The 16225-nt window shown below is 33.2% G+C and overlaps 1 protein-coding gene across 1 annotated transcript in view; it reads left to right on the plus strand.

The window, feature by feature from the left end:
• LOC112690182 (vesicular glutamate transporter 1-like) overlaps positions 1-12231 on the plus strand; it is a 74859-nt gene extending 62628 nt beyond the window's left edge. The window contains exons 3-14 of the mRNA XM_025564131.1: positions 1101-1172; positions 1260-1423; positions 2721-2791; positions 4677-4772; positions 4866-4975; positions 5170-5287; positions 7013-7187; positions 8785-9071; positions 10520-10763; positions 10867-10994; positions 11056-11196; positions 11852-12231. Of these exons, the coding sequence (XP_025419916.1) occupies positions 1101-1172; positions 1260-1423; positions 2721-2791; positions 4677-4772; positions 4866-4975; positions 5170-5287; positions 7013-7187; positions 8785-9071; positions 10520-10763; positions 10867-10994; positions 11056-11196; positions 11852-12034 (1789 nt within the window). The 3' untranslated portion in view covers positions 12035-12231. The remainder of the gene's footprint in view (positions 1-1100; positions 1173-1259; positions 1424-2720; positions 2792-4676; positions 4773-4865; positions 4976-5169; positions 5288-7012; positions 7188-8784; positions 9072-10519; positions 10764-10866; positions 10995-11055; positions 11197-11851) is intronic.
• The last annotated feature ends 3994 nt before the right edge of the window (positions 12232-16225 follow it).

The raw sequence follows: 16225 nt of genomic DNA on the forward strand, positions 1-16225 counted from the left end.
TTTACGGTCAAATCATAAGTATTGCCAGTCACGACTCTTGTTTATTTAGTAAATTCAAATTGGTTATTTTATTTTATCGTATTTACTGGAATAAATCTACTTAACTGGATCTAATTTTTGCTCTATCAATTTAAATAATTTCATATTATTCACACTTTTTCATCATTTTTATTGAGGTAACTTAAAGTCAGTGGCGCTTAGATCAAATGAAATTGGGCGTATTGAAACAAAAAAATGATTGAAAAATTCCGTAGGACATAGGAAACGCAAATAAAAATAGTAAAATACTAAATATTTTTAATAGTGATATGAAAACCGATTATTCGTTTGACTAGAAATGATCATCGAGCATTTACTTTGACTATACAGTTTTACAACAAATTAAAAATATTGTACGCTTGCTGTATAATGATGATTGGAATAATATTTCGAGTGCTAAATTCTGATTTAAGTGTATTAGAAAGTAAACATTTTTCGGATTGGGTTTTAAAGATACAAAAAAAAAATTAACTCTGTCAAGGCACATATTTTATTCCAATTAATCCAACCAAATAACAGTTAATTAATTTATTCTTAACCTTGGACGACCTCAGAAGTAGATTTGGACGAATATAATCGCAAAAATATGCATTATCCATTAAACACAACCGTCAGTTGGTGTTCATAAAAATAATATCGATTTTTCCATTTGGTTTACACCTGTAATATGATACTAAAATTATCATTAAAACAAAACATATGTATCGAAACATATTTCAAGTATTAAAGTAATTCGTGTTTTTACATTTTGATCGCAATTCCATTTATCGTTTTATCGTTTCGTACGATCAATACGGAATACAACATATAGCACACACCGGTGATCAGACTGTTCGTTCTGCCAACACTGTATTTATGTCGTGCGCGCGTGAACTGCTTCGGTGACATGTGACGAGAACTCGACACACGCGCCTAAATCGTTTGCAAGATAATTGCTGTAGCCGCGTGTCATTTTCCTCCGTTTTAATGGCTTATTCGCAACTACAGTGGAACCATCATTATTATATACACACTTTGAATTAACGGTTTTTCATTTGATAAAACGACTTTTTTTTTTTCAGGCCGAATCAACAACAATATGACGAGTTCGAATTCAATTTAAACAAATCACATTTAGAAAAGTCTTCCATTCCGTAAATATCATATGAATACGATTTACAGTCGACTGTGATAAATTTTAATAATGTTAACAACTGTGTTGTACTTTTTTTTTTGTTTAGCTACACCGAAGATTGTTCGGGAGGTGGCGAATTTGGTCTACAAAGTCCGGCCGAGTCGTTGGCATCACCCGTTCGACCACCCCTCAGACATATCGACAAATACATCAAACCGGAAATACCAAATCTGAGCAAGAGATATACCATAGCCATACTAACATGCATCGGTAATTAACTATATTGCGTTGCATGATGATTAACAATACTATTAAAAGTTGGTATTTGTGATTGACGGAAAATTACGGAATTGGTGTTCGGGTCGAAAAAATAAAAATAAAAATAAAATAAAATGCATTAGTCGTTTCACTTATGATCTAAAAAAACTACTCAATGTGGTTTCTAGTAGTTCGACGTGTGCAATACAAATTGGTTCCGACCAAAAATTTATGTTCAGAATATTAGCTACCAACAGTAATTTTCTTCTTGTTTTAAACAGAATTGATGAATATCAAGAATATCTAGGTATAGTAAAAATATGTAAAATTTTTATAGCGAAAAAATGGTTAGAATCTTAGGTCGGATCGGACATCATGGACAGCTGAGATACAGAGATGGGTAAATAGTATTAGTATTTTAAATTTAAAACAAGTATACCATTGCTCTCTAAAACACTATTCTGAGTGAAAAAATTCAAGTGGATCAGTTATATTTCTAAATATTGTCGATAAAATAGAAAACCAGAATTCTCAAATTTTCGTAAAGAAAATGACTTCTAAAATTTGGAAAAATCAAAAATTTCAAGTGCTTATAAATAGCCCAAACTTTATTTAAATATTTCAAAAAATGAAATATTAACTGAATAACTTTTTATTGAACTTATTTTCATGGAAATTTATTGTAATATTCGATTTCATCAAAATTAAATTTGTAATGACTATGAATTTTTTTTTTTTTTTTGTGACTTTTCAAAATATCTTTTAAAATTAGTTAGAAATAAACTTAAATGAGAAATATTATATCAAATGTTCAAGTTTAAGTATAAAAGTTTAAAATATTATATTTATTAATATATAATATTATTATATTTATAATATTATTAATATTTTAAGAAATGTATAAGATTTTCGTGATTTTAATTGATTTATCAACATTTAATAACTAAACGCTTGTAATTTTTTTTTTTTTATCAGCATTTGTATACATGAAAAAACTTTATATTACATTTTGAAGGTATTTTATCCAATTAGAATTTTTAATCAACATTTTTAAAAACACATTGAAATTATGAATATTAACATTTTCTGTAAAAATAGCACTAAGAAATGTTTTTGAAAATTATAGCAAACGGTTATATCAGTAAAAATTTCATGACTACGATTATTACTTTTTTGAGCATGAAAACAAAATTTTGATTTTGTCGAAAACTGATGTGCTTGTAGTCTTCCAGTTGACAATAGTTATTATATTTCGGCAACTGGAAATAAAGTTATAATTATTGGTTGACATTTTTTTTAACCCTTCCAGGTTTCATGATTTCATTTGGGATGCGGTGCAACATGTCCATGGCGAAACTGAAATTCCACATAGGATCCGACGTAAGTTAATAAACGTTCTTCAGCCGCCAACGCGGTTACGACGCACAATATAACAATTATATAACCTAAAGTTATACGATGTCGTCGAAAAGCCGCGTAATACTGTATAATATGTATATCAATGGTTTAAATTTTTTTTTTTAACCTATTACACTGAACTCTATTCGTAACATTTACATGGCACATGTCTTGATCATCAACGCATGAGGATTGTTTTTCTCCGACAATTGCTAAATGTTTTTAAAAATATTGCGGCACGTCTGTAGAACGCTTGTGGCGCATCAGTTTGAAAACTACTGCACTGTACCTTATACTATCGTGGAAAATTTCTTACTAAGACGTGCATACGATAGCGATTTGATGCATTTCACAAAACGCTTGTGGCGCATCTATTGTTCGGTGCGCGCGATACGGTTTTCGATTAAGTATAATATAGCCGATTCCACGCGGACGCCAACCGGAATGAGCAAAACAATTCCTTAACCCTTTCGGCGAGAGAACGACTTAAATAGCGTACCAATGTATATATATATATATATATATATAAACGTGCGCGGACTCTCTTTATAATGTGTTTAGAGTTTTTGATGACGTGATTACCGCCGTAACTTGCTCGTAGTCGGATCGAGTTCGATTATCATCGCTGCCGCCGACGCCACCGCCTCATCTCGGCCCACTGTGCGGACGATGCGCGACAATGCTTTTCGGGTGGTTTTCACGGATGTTCCCCAGCACGGGGAGTTTAATGTACCGTGAATCCGGTTGAAACGCGCAACGGCGAGCACCCCTAAAATCCCGCGGCGAACGCGGGCCAGTTTTTGCGGGTGGGCGAATGCGTGCGCGTGCACGCGCGCATCCCTGACTTTACAACGGTAAAAGCAATTGCATTTCGTCCGTCTGTCCGCCAACATTATATATATTATTTCTATACCCACCGAAAACACCTCTCCGCCCCGGCCCGACGACGACGGTGCAGCAAACGCCCTCGCCGTGAAACGTCGACTGTTTTAAGGTCGCCAGGCGGCGGGGAGTGAGCGGTGGCGCGCGAAATGGAATTCGCAAAACGGTTATATATCATATGGATGTATAAAATACATACATATTAAAACATACCGGGGTCAAAAGGTCAGAGCGTATGTATTGCGTTGCGTGTCATAATAATAATCGTCGTACATCGGTCCGCTCGCGTCGGAATGTATACGTCACCTCTACATAGAATATCGTACATTGTCGTGTTCCGCGACGGCGGTGGACGTGGCACATGCAGTCAAAACGTTCGTTTACCGGCCGTTGCTTTCAGTTAGGCACATGACGTCGTAAGATTTCTCCGACGGTTTTTTCGAGACGATCGCGAGGCGTTCGAATAACGGCCCGAGAAAAACCTTCGGAAACCTTGTTTGGCGATAGTGTATTGGACGGCGGCAGCGCGTGCGATAACGTGGAAGCTCATCGGAAAACGGGGTGCGGACAGATGGTTGCGGTACAGAGTACGAGGATTTTTGGTTTCTAAGCAGTCCTGTTCTCTCGCCAAACCGACTGCACATATTACTATGTGATGGACGTGTCTGTACGTTCGGGTAAGAGTGTTCGGAACGTGTGTTGTAGATTACGCGAAGAATTTAAAGCACGTGCGCAACCCATTACAAACAGCTCCTTGTTTTGGGCAGTAGAACGGGGGAGGTACTTGAAGAATATGCGTCCTATTAGTGGTAAAACTCATCCGCGCGACGAATTGAAGTCCCAGCGTAGTAGTAGCATCTGCCTGATGGGGTCGGTCGTCGCATGATCACCATTATTCATTGTATTCGATCTACATCATGATTTATTCACTGGAGGACACTGATCAACTGTTTTTTATTTTTTTTTTTTTTTTTTGTCCGTTTAGGACGATGTCATTGCAAACCGAACATTGACGATTACGACTACGACCACAGCTCACACTCCGTTACCAGTGGGCAGTACACCGATTCACGAACGACCGGTAAGTTGTGGATCGAAAGTAAAGTATATATCATTATCATTATATTTATACGTTGTATTTTTTCGCGTATGATTATAACGATTCGTCCGGCAGATCAATTGGTCCCTTGGGTCGTTTGTCGCCATTGAGATGTCGTTTTTTTGCGGATATTTGATTACCCAGGTGCCCGGCGGCTTTCTGGCCTCCATGTATCCAGCTAACAGGTAGATGTCTACACTTATTATATGTCTTAAATAAAATATAATATTATAATATGCACCATGTGTATGGAGTGGGCCACTACGTTATAACCTTTGACACACAATCTCTTAAACTCAGTGACCCATCCTATGCAGTATGCAGTGTGTGGTTGATATTCGCCATTACTGTTAAGAATACATGTAATATCCGTTTTCAGAGTTTTCGGGATTGCTATTGCTATGTCGTCATTTCTCAATTTGTTAGTACCGTCGGCAACGGAGATCGAGAAATCCCTATACGTAATAGTTATCCGAATGTGTCAAGGACTGGTCGAGGTAATTATAAAATCTATGCCTTTGCTCGCTGATCTCTATTATTACTCGGCTTTTTCGAGATTTACAATAAACGCGATTAAATAACTACGAGAAAATAAATATATATTATATATTATAAACATAGGATGCAAATCATAAATATGCGGTGGCAACCAACTATTAATACGATATCCAACGTGCAAGTCTGCAAATATTAATGATGCAAATTCATTACTGCCTAGTCCAAGCACATGCCAAGAAAATAAAACTAACTCTAAGCCCAACTATGCCCAATATAATAACAAAACAATCTAAAGTCTAAATTATTTTAAAAAACTGGGCATTTGATTTGATTTTATCTACGATGTATATTACGATATATCTATGTATTTATTTGAAAAATTATGTAGAATTAAGCGTAGAAATCTTGATTTGGGTTATTGTACACTACAATTAACATTCTTCTAGAAATTAAATTTTTTTTTTGTTGAGATTATCACCATTTAAATACATGAACATAAATAATTAAAAAATCAAAATAATTCATACACAGCATTATTAAAAAATAAAAAAATAACCAATCTTAAAATACTTGTATTCGTGAATCGTATATTTCATATTAGTTGTATGGAACGATCACCAAGTATATACTTGCTAAATATCTTTGACTCGGCGATTATGGTGGACTGTATTGGATAAAATAACTGAATATATAAATAAATAAACAAATATTAGTTTATATAAAGAAATAAATAAATAAATGCTTAGACTGGAATATTATTATATTTGTAAAGTATGACCGGTTTCGAATTAAAAATTCATTATCAGGTATATACAAAGTAAATAAGAGCCGCAATTTCATTGTATTTGCATACAACGATACATTTTTAATTTGAAACCGGTCGTACTTTAAAAATAATAATAATAATACTCCAGACTAAGTATTTATTTGTTTAATTATATATTAATTTACGAGTATTAATCATTTAATAATTTTTAATTTTAATTAAATTTTTTATTATTTTATTAAAATAAATAAATAAATTCTATACTTTTACAATAATATGCTATATCATAATAAAGAACACTTAATTGGCAAAATAATGAAATAAAAATTTGTAGACCCTTTACCATTGTAATATATAATTTTTTAATTAAAACCAAGCGATAAGTGCCTGGATGCGTCTCATTATATTCTTAATACGAATATCTATTCTCTCAGACACTGCGTAAGTCTGCCATCGCTCCAAGAATAGAGTAGACAATTGTGCAGTAGGATAGCTGTCTTATATACCCAGTTGCCAGAAGATTAATCAACATAAAATAAAAAAAATAAAATATGATTTATAGCACAATGCAATACAGAAACTAGGTTGGGTTTAAACAATAAAGATAATAACCCTTAATTAATAATCGCATGAATAATATTTTGATATAGATATTAACACTTAATCAATAAAAGTATAAATAATAAGACGATACCGATAAAAACAAGTAAGTAATGAAAATATAAATAATTACTCATTTGAAGTATACCGAAATAAAATGCAAAAATCAATTGATAATGTATAAGTATAATTTTGTTCAAACATGTGTAGTGTTTGAAGTACCATATTATGAAATATTAGATTTTTATTAACTACTTCAATACTCTTACTGTCTTACAAATCAATAAATAATATTTAATTTTTGATTTTTGACTGATTGTAATAAAAAATAGACTACAGCGAAATAAATAATGTTTAGGGCGTTACGTATCCAGCTTGTCACGGTATCTGGAGACACTGGGCCCCGCCACTGGAAAGATCGAGACTGGCCACCATAGCCCTGTGCGGATCGTACGCGGGCGTCGTGGTGGGCATGCCACTGTCCGGCTCATTGATCGACTGGTTCAGTTGGGAGGCACCGTTCTACGTGTATGGTAGGTGATTTCGACGCATTGTGAAGGACGTAGGTGTAAACACCCCGAATGCACGGGTACATTAACGGGTAATTTTTGAACGGAGAGATGGATGGGGTTAGGGCACAAAAATGAGTCGAATAACATCCAAATCAGCCGTCGATTTGAATCGTTTTGTTTTTATTTATTTTTATTTTATTTACTTGTATTATAAGTAGTTATACTATTATACATAGTTGTAGGTAATTAACATGGTATTTCAGATGAATACATATCGGATATTTATCGACACACAGATCCAACGTTCTATAGCATAAATGCATTTCTGTATTCATCATACTGTTTACAAACATGAACGCAGGAAACGGTACCTCGTGCCCTACCCCTTTGTGACGTACGTGTCCCCAAACCTCTCACCCAAGAAATTCTTGAAAATTTCTATTCAAATATTTTGTACGTCATTTGTATGAATTTGTTTGACAGTTCTTAGAATTGTACGATACTAGTATTCGATCAATATCGAAAATACAGATGGGGGGCTGACAGACATATATCTCCAACTCTTCCAGATGTAAATAATTTAGTATTTATATATTTTATACTGCACGCTTTAAGAACTCAATCTGTATGAATTTGTGTGACCATTTTCGGAATTTGTATGCAACCCCTTCCAATTAATAATCAAAATACCTATTTTCCCATTACTTTCCCCATTCGGAAATATCTACTCTTTTATACTTTATTATAAATGATATTTTTAGATTTTTGATTTATAAGATTACATCTATTTTTAACCCGATTATTATAATTTTTGTATTGGGTTCAGTTAATTTTGTCGATATCAGTCATTTGTTTAACAATTTTATACTGCACATTATACAATTTTAGTATTTATTCTGTTTGAGCTATTTGTGTATACGATTATATTAAGCCATATATTATATATAATTAAGCACAATCTTTAAATTCTATTAGGTAAAAGTTTTCGTAGAAGCTCCATAGGGAATTACTCAATATATGCAAGAAGATGTGGGAGTTATTGGGAATTTTATGATGATTTACAGAAAAAATCTTTGTCGATAGTTGAAATTGCAACGACCTCATGTGAACTTTTAATTTACAGTGTAAATTTTTATACTTCAATTGGTTTAATTATTCAATTTTCGCAAAGGAAAAAGTAGACATTTTCGAATTGAGGGGGAACATGGGAAAATGGGTATTTCGATTATGATGTGGGAGGGGGTTGCATATAAATTCCAAAAATGGTCATACAAATTCATACAAATTGAGTTCTTGAATCGTGCAGTGTAAAGAATATGAAAACTTAATTATTTAAATCTGGAGGGGCTGTAAACATGTGTCGTCAGACCCCTTCTGTATTTTTGATATTGGTCGAATACTAGTGTCGTACAAATTCTAAGAATTGTCAAACAAATTTATACAAATGACGTATAAAATATTTGAAGAGCAATTTTCAAGAATTTCTTTGGTGGAGGTTGGGGTTAAGTACGTCCTCTTTGTATACTCTCTTCCACAAACACGTTACTAATCTTTCGCGCATCCACGTTTGCGTGTGAAACAATATGTGTCTTAATACCGTCCTGCTCTACGTTTACAGGAGTGATGGGACTGATATGGTACGTGTTCTGGCTGTGGTTGTGCTTCGAAAAACCGAGTCTCCACCCCACCATATCGGCCAAAGAATTGAACTATATAGAAAAGTCGCTGGGCGCGGCCCAAATGTCACCGGCGCCGACAATCGTCAACACGCCCTGGAAAGAATTCTTCACCTCGATGCCCGTGTACGCGATCATAGTCGCCAACTTCTGCCGGTCGTGGAACTTCTACCTCCTTGTACTGTTCCAAGCCTCGTACCTTCATTCTTTCAACTTCGAAGTGTCCGCGGTTAGTACGATCTCGACGCTATATGACATTTATAATTTATAATACGACTTTTTGCTTACATGGTTTACATTTGAACCTGCAGTGCCGTGTCGCACATCAAATTATAATATTATTGTAGTGGTCGTTTAAAACGCATCGGGTATTTCATCCCCGCGTTGCTCTTGAATTGATTCGATCTTACTCCGTCAAATGTTTTGACCGCACTGTGACAGTGTGACACTGTATTATAAGTCAAGTAGTGCCGTAGCCAACAGAATTTCTCTTCCGGAGGAGTGGCTTAATTTTATAACGAAATATACACTGTAGTGGATTTCGCGTATCATATATTATCTTAAATTTAAGCCGCAAATAGTAAAAATAACGATAAACGTTTATTTAGATTCATAATAATATAACGATAACATATTTTGCATAAATCTGAAGTGTTTAATATAATTTATATATTTTTGTTTGATTCATATTTCGCATAAATACGGCCAAAGTAGGAGGAAAGGTGTTTTCTTCTTTTAAAATGTACCAATTTCAAAACCATCCAAGAATCGATTCAATCACGATCCAGAATTATGTTGTATAAAAACTCGTTTTCCGATTATGATCTCCATTCGACTATTAGTTAAAACATCTTCTTTCGTCCATCAAACTCATATCCTTTAAAATGGGCGAACCAACTGACCCAAATTATTTAACCTATTCCAACCACTACTTATCTGTTATCAAATCCTTTAAACATCCATCTACTAGTATAGGCGTAAGCCTGATATCGGAAACGGTTTCCAATCTAGTCCATTTCTCCAAAGCAAAACAATGAAAGGGATTTCAACACAGAAAATATATACTTGGCTATGTTACTGCGCACTGCTATCACAGTTATCGTACTCATATCGTCTTACCTGACCGTTGTTTCAGCCTAATGTAGATTGAAAAAGTGGTTTACTCTGCGCAGTAAGCCGACAAATTAACCATGTGATTAATGCAAGGGCGTACCCATGGGGTGGTTTTGGAACCAGACCCCTCCCATTGAAATTTCTACATACTCAACGGTTTAGTAGTAAATAGTATAATAATAGTATATAGTGTATTTTAATTTCCTATTATCTTCAATATACAATGTTTATAGATTATATAATATACCTGTAATGTATAAACCATATTTTAGTATATTTAAAGTAATTTTTTGGTATTAAGTTAAACTATAATTATAATTAGATAACAGATAAAATAAAAATTTTGGACCCTCTCTCATAAAAAATTTCTGGGTACTTTCCTGTATCAGTGTATTCCTTTCCTGTATCATAAACAGATAGGTATCGAAAAAGAAAAAAATATATTTACGTAACACTAACTAGAACGTAAATAAAATTTTATATTTAAGAATATATCGATCTCATAGCCGTTCGTCGACTTTAATATTTCAATCGCCTGACATTTATTTTATTTTTTTTTCATAGACTGGTTACATCGGTGCATTACCGCATCTGTTGATGACCATAGTGGTTCCCCTCGGAGGTCTCCTAGCTGATCATATACGAAAAAATGGCATTCTCTCTACGACTAGCGTTCGGAAGATTTTCAACTGTGGTGGTTTCGGTATGGAAGCCACGTTCTTCCTCGTGCTAGCTAACGCTGAAACACCTGTCACCGCTACAATAGCGCTAACCTGTGGCGTAGCATTCAGCGGTTTCGCTATTTCCGGCAAGTTTTAATAAATATTCTTATAGTGCAGGAGAGGATTATGGGGGCGAACGCACGTTGATTTATTAAAAATCGTTGTATGTTCACGTTGTATGTTTCGCAGGGTTCAACGTAAACCATTTGGACATCGCGCCGAGATACGCCAGCATACTGATGGGCATCTCCAACGGAATCGGTACGATAGCGGGTCTTCTATGTCCGATCGCCATAAACATCATCATCAGGCACAAGGTACGTACGCCGCGCCGTTATTGTTACATGGTTGATTGTAATTTTCTCGAATCGTTTGCAGACAAGACAAAGTTGGAGCGAGGTGTTCATACTGGCAGCCGTCATACATTACATTGGCGTGGTGTTCTACGGCATATTCGCTTCAGGAGAACTGCAACCATGGGCCGAGCCCAAAGTCGAAGAAGACCAACAAATGGACGAGGTCAGTCTCCCGCGAGCGTACGAATAGGTTGCGCGCACGGAAACCGTCGCGAAACGGTTTATCGTATTGTAAATTATGCGTTGGCGGGGCAGGAAATTCGACTAAATCCGAAGGGTGCGGGTCAATCATCGGAAAGGTGCTAACGGAATGTCGTTATTGGAGTCGACCATTATTCACTATTCGCATTGTGACGTACACGTGTATACTTATCTATCTATATTTAACTGTCGATCGGCGGACACTGGGCAGGAGTAGCCGTGGTGCAAACCGTGAGGCATTTATTATTTTTAACACGACGCTATCATGAAATCCTTAACGATGGCGTTCAGACGATTAAGAAGACAGTTTATTATAATTGATTATTAATTGTACCGTGATTCTGGTCTGGGAGAAAACACCGATCGTTGTAGTTCAGGCATTAGTTTTTAACCATGAACTGGAATAGTGCGATCGCGTTAGAAATTCATTGAATAGGCATATTTTGAGTTGCCTACACCGAGCATGGGTTTTTGTTAAAATATTTTAAGAAATATATTTATCAGTTCACGTTTAATGATTTCTGTCAAAATTTGTAAACGCGCACAACACGTGCTACACGAGCTTGCTTTTTCCAACCAAACGAATGTTTGTAATTAAATTATTTGTGGGATTCCAGGTGAGTACCGAGAAAAAGAAGCTCTCGTCGTACGGCTCGGTCGAGCAGTCGGACAAAGGGTTCGTAAACGCAGGACTGAAAATCGGTAACAACGATGCTGTACCCGCGCCACCAACCGACAACCCGACCAATCCGTTTCTGGCCAAACCTGCCGCCACCAACCCTTTCGCGCCATCCGAGTAAATACTACCGAACAGTGCGGACCGATCGAATATCCATCGTGAACATATTAACATATACTTCATATGCATAACTCATGAGCAATAATCGTTAGTTGCGTAATTTTGGTATTATTATTATTTTTATTTCGTAGCATTAAGCGTGTTCACATACCTATAGTTATATAATTAATTTCGTCTCAATTACGATGATAATTTAATATTATAATATTTTAATTATACTTATATTTATAGTATTAATGGTAATTATAATAAATTTCATTATTTTGTTCAAATAAATAATTCGCATCTAGAACATAGAATACGAATTTCTCACGTTTCTCTAGTAGCGTAATGTGCATTTATCGATATTTCTATTCACTAGATACATACTTTTATATATTGTGTATGTATATCACATAAATATGTATGGATTAGATTATTGTTCATTTTTTTTTTTTTTACACGTAGACTACTATAGAATGTAATAGATATACTATATAATATTATACAATCCTTAAGCTTCGTCGGCTCTACGACTTGGTCGCATTTGGGTAGGTACCTACTAGATATTTTCAACCATTCGAAGAACGCGCGCGTGGTTAATACGCAGGGACTCTTCGTTCTCGTAACATTATTGATCACTGCTCAGTATAACATCACGTTGCTATGTGGAAAAATAAACAAACGCGTGTTATATATCCAACCGTTCACTCTGAATATATTTTATTTGTTTACTCGTTATATTTCTACATATATTAAACTATATATTTCTTGTCATTTGGACAATATTAATAATACCGTAATATTGATTTTGATTTATCGACGATAGCAATTTTATGTGATTTATGTTTTATACGTACAATCTCGCGAGTGGAACACGACGTGATTTATTTACTTTCTACTTCACGTATTGTATTGTTTATAATAAACTATACTATGCGTAATGTTTTCTTAGATTCTCAGCGAACAAAATATTATTACTAACTCTATTTATATATATATAGGTGTTAGAACAGATCAACATAGTGTAGTGTATAAGTTCGGTGTACGTGCGGGCGGTCATCAGGGTTCGTAACAAGTGGTTGCTAAAACGTTATTTCACATTCGTTTATCAATCCCATAACACATTTAATTCCGGTAGTCTATCGTTCAAATTTATACATATATCATAGATTCATATGAACGTGTATAGCCTCATTGGTGATTACACCATGTTTTTTAGTATTTCTCTTTAATGTTCTCCGATACGATATTAACAGTATAATAAAGTTAAACACGTTTGTTTGGCATGATTTTTTATTCCACTACTGACCTAAGAGCGAATTTCTATGGTAAATTTTGCGGTGATTCGAAGAACCTGCATCATCCGTTAACAACGATCGCGTTTTTTACATAATAATTATTACATTTACCTTTCACTCATACGGCAATCGGTCTCGATGATTCTTTGAATAAACAGCGGACGATTCGCTTTATTAACCAATCAGTCAGTCCTATACATATATATATATATGATTTATTATAATGGTGTTTTGACGATTTCAGAAACTTCCACTCCTAAGCTGTCGAGATCGGTCGCTGTACACGATTAGAATAATAATCGCAGATTCCGCTACGGTGTACAGTCACTATTTGTAGTTTTTCATTAGATACGAATAAAATCATTTTTCGTAGGTGCGTAGAAGATAATTGGTGTTTTATAATAAATATTAAGGTATTTGTTGTTCGTTGCCTTCGTGTAACGTAAGCCTTTTCAAAATTCGTCCTACTGTGATACGATACACGCGAGCCACGGCATCGAAGCTGGGTGAGCTAGTTTTTTCTTACTCCCCAAAAAATATACGATAACTAAATTAATTTTAAATAATTAAGTTTCGGTTTTCGAAAATGACGTATATTATTTCTTGCACAACTGTGGTAAGCATCGCAATGTCTATTTATATATAATAAAGATCCCTAATTTTTTTGAGTTAAACATTCTTAACGTTCTTTCCGATTCGTTCTATTTATTTTTGTTTTCACACCGTTTGCTTATAATGATAAGATATTGTTAAGAAGTTCTTTAAATAATGTCAATTAAAATTGTATTAGTTTGTTTTTTGTTATGATATATACATAAAATATTATCATTTTTGTTCTACAAAACAAAACGCTGAAGTTTTAGCGATAAAATAATATATGAGAACATGTATCTCGACGATGTTAACTGTTGTATTTTGTGTATTGTATATAGAATAATAACTATCTTTACTCTATAACCAATGACTTTCTTTAATTTTTCAATTTCACAGCGATTCGGTATTCATACGTAAACAATCCCGTAATAACTCGCTGCAAAATATGTATTTATTTTATCGCATCAAAAGTTACAAGTATTAATAATGGATAATACATAAAATAGGATTCATTTTTGGTATTTTGTTGTTGTTGTTCTTTTCGATAATTTTTATATAAATAATACTGTTCGGTATTTTGTTCCTGGTATTCCAATTGATCTAAATAGTAGAACCATACGAGTGAAATTAAAAATATAACTGCTACAGAAACAATATGATACATCGGGCAGACATTTTGAAATTTAATTTAATTAAATGTCGATAAATGTATTACAGCTATTAATCACGTCTCTATTTCATTCTTATTTAACAGTCCCTATTTAATTTTACGGGAAAACACTCGTATTACGATATACAATAATCACCCATACCAATCATGCTTATATAGGTACGTAAATTAAAATGTTGTATAATAATTATATTTACAGTAATATAATATTTTAAGGTTATTTTATGTTATTTGTAATACTTAAAATAATAATATATTGTGTTTTATGTGTGTAATTTAAAACAGTTAAGACTTAGTAATAATAATACGATTAAGACATGAGATATCTATTTCAATAGATATCTCAAGGCTGACACGACAATAAAATAGGATTAAGTTAGTTTTTAAGGATTTAATTAAATTTTTTTCCTATTAATTTTAATTTTTTTCTTTTCACGTTTATAATTTTTAATAGGTAGGTTAGATTTTGTAAATTTGTTGATTTTGCGTACCATTATTTGTTAAAACATTATTGTTATTATACTATTTTAATGTACGATTTTGTTATGCTTTTCGGTTCGAACAGTGGTTTTATAATTTCCTCAAAATATTCAGAACACAACGATTTGCCTTAACGCTGACAATAAATAAATCAACTCTGACAATAATTTATAATCGATACGGACGAATTTAAACAGCACTCGTTATACACATAATGTCACTGTCAATAATATTAAAAATAATAAATTGATTAATAAAATAATAACAATAATATACCTCGATAAATGAAAATATAATATATGCACATTAAATAATAAGTTTATCATGTTGTCATATGATAAAAAATAAAAAAATAAAACATATTTTACTCGTCACACACTGCACTAGTTACTCGAAAAGCACATACAATTAAGGTACGTTAACCGTTTCGATCAAAAAATTGTATAATATTTTAATATAATTAAACGTAATTTATTTGTTATATTTATAATACGTGTATATAATGTATTTTATTTTCTAAATTGTAGGTTATTATTTGTTTAAAAAATAGCTATATATATGAATAAGTTAACGTGTAAGAATAATATTATATATTATACTGTACACCTAGGCTACAAGTTAATATTATTATTGCAATGTTTCTCGTTATTTTTCTAAGTAAATTATACTTCGAAACGTATTTTAATATTATCACCTCTCTCGATTATATGTTATACACTGCAACAGTGGTTATTTAGTTATAATGTGTTTATATTTAATTAATTACATATATAGGTCGATAACTGTAAGTCTACTTTTTTTTCTATATGAATGCGAAAAGTCAAAAATATTTAAAAAAAAAAATTAAGACTACTATAACATTAATAATATTGGATACTTTCTTTGAATTTTCTATATAAAAAATAAATTTATTATACAAATATATACCTAGTGTAATCTATACTATACTTTACGTAATTTCTTAGAATAAAATAGACTGTAGAATTTTATCCTAAAACTTATATCATTGTCCGTAATAAATAACTATTTATTAAGTACAAGAACACTGCATGCGAAATAAACGGAAACGATAAAAAAAACAATTAATGTACTAATCGTATAATTTTCCAAATTGTATCGCGAACAAAATACTTTTAAAATTGGCGTCAGATCCCTTCGATTAGCTATC

The sequence above is a fragment of the Sipha flava genome, unplaced genomic scaffold (assembly GCF_003268045.1).
Source record: "Sipha flava isolate LNK unplaced genomic scaffold, YSA_version1 492_pilon_pilon, whole genome shotgun sequence".
Taxonomy (NCBI): domain Eukaryota; kingdom Metazoa; phylum Arthropoda; class Insecta; order Hemiptera; family Aphididae; genus Sipha; species Sipha flava.